This window comes from Parus major, chromosome 2 (genome assembly GCF_001522545.3).
Source record: "Parus major isolate Abel chromosome 2, Parus_major1.1, whole genome shotgun sequence".
Lineage (NCBI taxonomy): Eukaryota > Metazoa > Chordata > Aves > Passeriformes > Paridae > Parus > Parus major.
The window spans coordinates 30,494,207-30,502,301 of record NC_031769.1 but is presented as its reverse complement, the minus strand read 5'-3'; the positions used below and the strand labels follow the sequence as shown (position 1 = coordinate 30,502,301).

Genomic DNA, 8,095 nt, shown 5'->3' with positions numbered 1-8,095 from the left:
TGCTTGGTTTTAAACCCAGGGTAGCAGGAATGCATTTCCAAGGTTCTTGTCTTTGTTGCAGAGCTGAAAGCAAAAGAAACCGCCTACTTTTCAGATTAACTCCTTACTAGTCAAAATCAGTCTGTTAACAAAGTTTTTATTCTTAATTCTAATAATCATCTTTTGGCTGCCATCAGGCATATTCAGATTCTCACTCAAACCAACTCTCCCTAATGCCATTCTCTCTGAATATTGGATCAAATTCTGCAGCCACCACAAAAAGAATCATGCAGGCAGAGAAATTCTGTAATAGCATACACCTACATGACTGGTGTCAAAAGTGGTTGAAATCAGGATCTCTTTCCTGCTCTGGTTTTAGAGGCTGTAATTTAGCTTTCTTTTCTCTTTGGAGAGTCTGGGCAGCAAGCTTTTTCCTTGGCAATGGCATCTGCAACAAAATAGCAGTTGCATTATGTTAGAGACAGATTTGTTTTACCCTTGCTGACAACTGTATGTATATCTGGGTAAAAATTGGCCAAATACAATTCCAGTGTCAAAAACCCTGTCATTACCTGGATATTTAATGGTATGTGGGCATGAATTAGATACTGGATTACAGAACATAGGAAAGAAGTGAGAAACACTGATTTTATATAGAGCACTTACCATCACTTCATAAGATATGGCTATGGGAGACTTCAGTGTTAACAAAACCTCAGCTTCACGGGTACTGCCAAATGGCAAAATTGAGGCCTATAGCTCTGGCTCGATGCCAGATGTAGAATCATATGCTTGATTCTACATCTGAACTTCAGATCTAGGTTTATGTTTACTCTGAGTAATGATAACAGTAATGTTTTCTCAATAAAGAGCTTTCAAGGAAAATGTGTATTTCTGTTTATAGGGCTTGTTGCCTCTCTTGCTCTGGGTGTCAGTGAAGGCTGGTTACGGCATCTGTAAAAGGAAATTTCTCAGTCTCACCACACACACATTAAGATGTTGTTCCTTACTTTGATACAAGAAGCAACAAAGATTTACAGATTTTCCCTTTGATACTCACTTATTTTTTGCCTTCCAGTTTTGAATTTTTCTTAGTGTTTCTCTTTTACTGTTAAGTCCTGGTCACTAAGTTACATGATGATTGAGAACACATCTGTTGTCACTTGATCCTAGGTCTCTCACTCCTAAAACAAAAACTGGATCATGTTAGCAGCATGGACAGGTAGTTTTACCAGTCTGGCAGGTGTCTTTAGGCCCCAGATGTCTCTTACTGAGGCATCACAGCAAATTTTACATGTCATCATATAGGGCATGTCTAAAGTCCTTTTCAAGAGCAATTTTGTGCCACTGTGCAAAGCAAATGCTCTGACTGATTCTGTACAAGGACAGAATATGTCACCTTCCCCACCAGTGGCATGTTTTCACCAGTACTTGTGAAGTGACCCAAGTGTGCAGTGAGTGGCACAGATGAGACATCTGCAGGGATTTACCCATTCCCAGAAATCCAGCTCCTCTACCACCCAACAGAGTGAGGAAGAAGAGAAGCTATCACAACCACTTGTTCTAGAGATTGTATTTACACAGGAAGAATGTTCTTGTCTTCTACCAAGTACTGGCACCTCCTGGTGCATTCAGGTTTCAGATTGGTTGGGAAAGGAAAACCAGCTGCACCTCCAAACTGATAGTGTTTTGTTCCTTCCCATCTTCTCAAAGTTCATCTCGAATATGCATCTGCCCATTTGCTTATATCTGATAGACAAGGTATTCTTTGTATTTTATCTGTCTGGACACAGTATTGTTCAATTTTTAAATACCCACAGTCATATTCTTCCTTTTGTGTATATCACTGAACCTCAGTGTATGCGCTTTATACTTTTAAAAGGAGATGAACATCTCTTCCTTGTCACAGACATATTTAAAATATGTTATATTTTATATGTCAGAAAATATTAAAAATATGAAAAATAGATATGGATTAAATATTGATTTTATTTTTTAAAGAGCAAGTACAATGATGTTGCATCAAAATAATGCTATGTCATAGTTGTTACAGCTCTGATAGAAAAATAAACATCTCAATATGCTACAGTGTAACTCATTAATAAATATCACAATAGAAGTTAGTAGTCAACTGAAATTAATAAAATAGCTATAAAAGTATACTATTTTAAATAATAAAATATTCAGTATATTTCCAGATGAACAAAAGTAGTGATTTAAAACTATCATTTCAAATGTAAAATGAGCAGTAAGAAGTTATCAAATTTAAAACCTCTTCCCTTACTAACATTCTCTATGCATAAAATCTAGAGACATATTATTTATCTCTCTATATTTATTTTTTACAAAAGGTAGTATATGTAAAAGAGAAAGTTTAAAACTGTAGTATTATTAATAGTTGTCACACAATCACTAAGTAAGACACTTTAAAGTAAATTTTGAAGCAGTAGTAGGTAAGAGTCAAGATGCCAGCACAGTGAATTCATCCAACACTAATGACTCTGCAAGACTCATTTTTCAACATCTCCCTTCAAAATATAACTGAAACAGCCCAAATACAATATAGGTATCAGGATAAAATGTTAGAATTTGGAGAGAAGTCATTATTTTAAAAACGCCAAATATTTTAATTTTTTTTTTTATAGGTACCTTTTTTAAACATGTTCAGAAAAGGAAATAAAGAGAACACGCAATTCAGAACAGCGTTTCTAAAGCTTAAGAATTCAGAAATTTTAGGTTTTTACTTTCCCCCACTGCCCCCTCCCCAGACAGGCCAACCATTCTGGGCTGGCTGGATCTCAGTGAAACCCCGCTGATTTGGCTTGCTATAAAGATGCATTCCTGCTGGTTAACGTTAACCTTTTTCCCCCCTCTCCATAAATTTCAATTCTCCATAAGAGCAACAGATACCTGTGCATCACAGCAGTCTCAAGATCAGAATTGAAAATCAGTGTTTTTCTTAAGTATTGCTTCATTTCTGCTTTCTCCTCTGCTGCAAAATGTGAGCCAGGCCATTGTCACCACGCATCACTCACACTTGGGGCAGAGTAGGAGTCACCCAGCAGTGGCTCAGCACAAATGCCCCTGTGAGAAGTGCCCTTTACAGCTGCTGCTTATATTCCTTAAGGCTGGCTGGTGGAGATCCAGGGACTGGTATGAAGTCAATGGGCAGGGGCCCAAACGCTCCTCTGGAGCTTTAATGCAGGTCTGCAGCATCCAGGATTACAGGCTGTCCCTTGCTGGGTCGTGTGCAGGCATTTTTGATGAGTAAAGATGCGAAAAGCCCGCAGCATTAGGGCTCAGACTGCACACAATGCAGTCCCAGTGCGGGGCCAAGTGCCTGCCATGCAAACCTAGGGCACCACTGCCGCCAAGCCAACCTGCTTTGAAGAGGTTTCCTGCCCTGACAAAAGGCGAAGTGAGATCTCATAGCACCATTTCTGCAGGGATGCTGTGGGGAGCCACAGGCCCCAGTTCCTCCTGAAGTCTCCTCACAGGCAGCCGTGCTCTTCCAAGCCTCTGCCCTGGTCACCACCATAGACCCTATGTCTATTTTAGGATGGAGGGGTGCTTGAAGCTGTTTCACACATTTACTCCCATGCTTTGCAAAACATGCACTAAACAGGAAATAAATATTATATACGATCAGACTGGGAAAATAATATTTTTCCACTGCAGTCTGAAGAATGCTTTACATAGCAGGTTTTCATGACATTATAGAGAGGAAAAAATAAATCCAGTTGTAAATAATAGCTAAAATGTAAACTATGCCCATATGAACATCCTTCCTTTTTAAGGTTCATTTTTAACGTCCTTGCAAATGTAAGGGAATTTCAGCTGGGCACAATGAAAATTCCTTGCATACCATGCGCACGGTTTCTGGATGAAACAACTATTTTCCCACACACTTCTGCAATCTTATTAGTGTAGTCATGATGCTTGGAAATAACTATTTCATAGCATTTCTTCATTTCATAATACTCAAAGAAATCTGAAGTAAAAGACATACTTTTTAATTACATAAATAAGCAATTTCTGAAGTGCAGACAAATAATGAGTCAAAGGTTAAAAAAGGGGACTAGAATTTGAAAACATACATATGGATTTTAACAGTAACAAATATGCTGTGAAAAGTCATGCACATGTTCCATTTGTGGGACTAAATCTAAAAACAATTCCCCAAACCAATGATGAGATGTGGCAGTATCTGCTGGTATATTTTTGGATATAAGCATGCAGTAAAATTATTTGACTTCTTTCAAAAATTTTTTTGAAGAAGTGCAGTATAAGAAGTGTTATTTGAGAACTTTGGAACATTCTATTCTGAGGTTAGTTATTTTTTCTCCTATTTTTATGAGCATCTTTGACGCACAATACATTGAAAACCAATATGAACTAATTTGTCTTTAATATCTCCCACATTAAGCACTATAGGAAGCACAGTCCCTCTGCAATCACTGAAGAAATTCCTTGTGAATTAAAGGCTGCTTTCTCATTTAAGGTCATGTGCTGAGGGAACACAGCTCCCTAAATAGTGAGGCTTTTGTTGAGCTATTCATCTCCTGCAGCAGCTCTTCTGAAAAACATGGTCAAAGGCAGAGGGAAACAAGTACCAAGCAAAGCCAGAGTTTCTCATGGATAGATTCCATCCCTAGAAACAAAGCCTCCTCCCAAGAATCCTGCTCTGTATAAGCTCCCCACGGGCCTTCTAAAAGCCTTGACCTGTCACATTAGCAGCAGCTTATTCTCTTTCACCAGCCTCTTCTACAATACAGCAAAACCATGAGGGAGGTGCAAAAAAGCTTTTTTGCTTTTTTCTTCCAAATTTTTTTTTCAATATTTTATCTATTTTTTGAGAATTTATATACATTTTTAAATCTCAGGACAGCAAGCAGCTTACAGTGCAATTTGTCCTGTGAGTCTGCTCTATTTGACCAGAGAATTTTAAACATTCAGGCAGGTGTCTGATAAGGAAATATTGGCCATGCCCCTTCACAGGCAGCACTCCCATGCCAAGTGCTACAGAAGAAAAGCAGTAGCAGTGTGATGTGATGTGTCTGGAAGATGGATATTACAGCTCAAGTCTTTCTTCCACCAAGAACCCAGTTCCATTATCCCTCACCCACAAAACTGAACTCCCTCTAACAGTGAAAAGTAATTGCTAATGAAAAAAAGGATAATTATCAGTTCAGTAAATGCTTTAGTACATGCTTTAAAGGCCATTATGGGGTGAAAATACATTCTGAGGCATCTTTTTTTTTTTTTTTCAAAGGGTTTATCACACTGTTTAAAGAACATAATTAGCCTCTTTTTTATATACTTAGATATACTCCATTAAGCATTTTTTTCTTCATTTAAGTTAAAATAGACACCCAGAGATTGTTTCCCACTCACAAATAGCCATCAATGGTGATATCAATCTTATATCTTTATCCCACCAAAACAAATTGTTTGGAAAAATTTAGTTTACACAGGAGGAAAATAGTCCTATATACTTGAAAAGAAAATCAGAGTTTAGGGTGTACTTGATAGATTACAGAATTAATCTATAACTAAGTTTCTACAATTAAGCTATCACAAAAGTCAGGGTCAGTGTAAAGAAACACTCTTTTTGTTAAATGAGACACTTTTACCTGTGTGGTAGAAAGCTCAGGACCTATTTTGGAGACTGCTTTATAAAAACTTATTAGTACAATTTACAGCTTTTTTAAAAAACAATTAAATTGTTTAAAAAACAATCCCTAAGGTCTAGAGCTTTTATGACTAATGAAAGGCCCACTGTCTGTATATTGTTTTTTTCAATCCCACTTGATCCATTACCCGAGAAACTTAACACTCATAAAACACTCATCGTTTTTCTACATCCTGCCTTCCTTTCAATCCTCACAGTCCTCAGGTTTCAGTGGGAATTTACAGAAGAAATACAGAATAGGAAATACAAATAATTTCTAAAGACTGCACATAAGGACATCCTGCTTGGTTTCTGTAACTCTTATCTATGACAAATAGTGACAATATTTAGTATTAGCAATAAATGCTGTTAAAATGATACACTGTCTTCTGAGATGATTTTTCTTTCTGCCAGCAAGGTTTTAGTGCATTAGAGGTTGATCAGATTTCCATAGGGTTTCAGCAGCATAGAATTACTAAATCTGACTGACACTTCCAACGAGCATATAACAACAACTTGTCTTCTACCACTCTAGCTGGTTTCAGGGATTAAAAAAAATAAAAATATGCTTCTGCTTGACTTTGTAGCTCACATTCTGCTCTCAGATCAGCTTATGTTGGTCCCATTATGTTTGGAAGAGTTTTGCACATTTCTGAAGGCAGAATCTGATCCATATTTATAAAGTCAATTAATGTCTTCTCTTGAGAAAAAGACTCCTATTTTCCTCACTTTCTTCTAAATTGCAGGTTCTTTTCTCCATCACACACTGGACACATTTCTCAATGCACAGTCACAAAAAAACTGAAGTGGTTACAAAAAAAACTTAGAAAACCTAATCTCATCAACCAATTTACATAGAGGAAAAGAGCACATGTAAAATCAGACTTATGCCTGACATCATACAAAAAGATCCAAGTCCTTATTTGGCAAAACACTGACATGTAGCTAGCAAACCAAACACAGCTCTGGTGTAATTTATCTATTTGCAATGGAATTGATGCTGCTTATTCTAAAGGCGTAGTCTGCTGGCAGTGATCATCATCTAGACTATGCTGTTGGATAGAGGAACTCTCACTTTCTGTAGCCACTCAGTTTCCAAACACCTTAAATTTTGTATAAAATGGAGTGTTTATATTTAAACAAGTAAAAAAGCTAAAGATTACTCTTTATCAGAAATAAATTATCCTTAAGTGACATCATTCATACAAAAAACCCTATATATATATAATTTACCTGTGTGTGCATGCATATGTGTGTGTATACACAACATGCACCCATACCAGGAACTCATTCAATCCCATTGTTTTTATGAGGAAAAGATTAGAGGAATGAACAGACAAATCAGTGGAATCTGTCAACTGAGAGAACTATAAAAGTACCATTTACTCTATTTAAGAGCATTTTAATAGTTTCATCTATTGCTATAATATACAGCAATGTTAATATTTCAGTCACAGCTTTTGTCCATTCCCACAGAGCACATCAGTACTAGCTACATGTAGAGTGAGATCAGTGCTTTGTCAGACCAGTTTGTATCTACATTCTAGGCCATAACTAAATAAATTAGAATATGCTAAAGTGCTACATCAACACTAATGTTTCTGAACAGTAGTAATGCACATTTCTCTTTCAAACAAAATTTAAAAAAATACAGCAGCTATATTCCAAACATAATCACATAATGTGAATATGTTTACATGTCACTTTGTTACAGTATTCAACAAAATGCACAACACAAAACCATATGGCAACAGTCAAGACTCCCGTAGAGTATAAAAGGTAATTTTTAAAAAGTTGAGCATGATGGAAATAGACAATTGCAGTCTTCAGAATTCACACTTGAAAGTTTCGTTTAATCGCAACTTGCTGATGTCGATATTTATTTCCTCTGGTTTGTCACGTCTGTATGTTACTGTTCTTGTACAAACTGTAGGCAAAAACATCTTATCCTTGAAGGAGAAGATACAATTTTTATCAGCAATTAGCTAACTTTTATATGCAAGAAAAAGATTACTGAAGATGATGGCTCTGAAATCTGAAATTTACCTTCTTTGTTGTAGATACTCTGTAATCTGATGAAGATTTAATTTTATTGCTACTCCCCTGAAGAATTATCTGTCTGATGATGAGGACAACAAGCAGCCCGATCAGAAAGGTAACTATAAAGATTATGGAAAAGACTCTAAAGTAGTTTCGTCCAGAGAAACAATCTGCAATGAAAGGAAAACACAAAGGTAAAGCCTAATTTACGGAACAGGCATATCCACCACTGCTTAGTAATGTCACATAAGTGGAATACAAGCCTAATAAAAATGAAGGGAAATTAAATTAAGGGAAATTAAGAGGAAAAGTTGTCATATGTGAATTTTTAAAGTTGAGTATATCAAGAAAGACAATTCAGATCAAGATCAATTGTAGAAAAATAGTGGGACTATTATTCCTTTA

At 36.5% G+C, this 8,095-nt stretch overlaps 1 protein-coding gene across 2 annotated transcripts in view; it reads right to left on the bottom strand.

The window, feature by feature from the left end:
* Nucleotides 1-1,950: 1,950 nt before the first annotated feature.
* Nucleotides 1,951-8,095, bottom strand: part of ITGB8 (integrin subunit beta 8) — a 46,630-nt gene continuing 40,485 nt past the window's right edge. For both annotated transcript variants that reach the window (XM_015619281.3, XM_015619282.3), the window contains exons 13-14: nt 7,697-7,860; nt 1,951-7,599 (exon numbers count right to left, since the gene is read on the bottom strand). In XM_015619281.3, the coding sequence (XP_015474767.1) occupies nt 7,477-7,599; nt 7,697-7,860 (287 nt within the window). In that variant the 3' untranslated portion in view covers nt 1,951-7,476. The remainder of the gene's footprint in view (nt 7,600-7,696; nt 7,861-8,095) is intronic.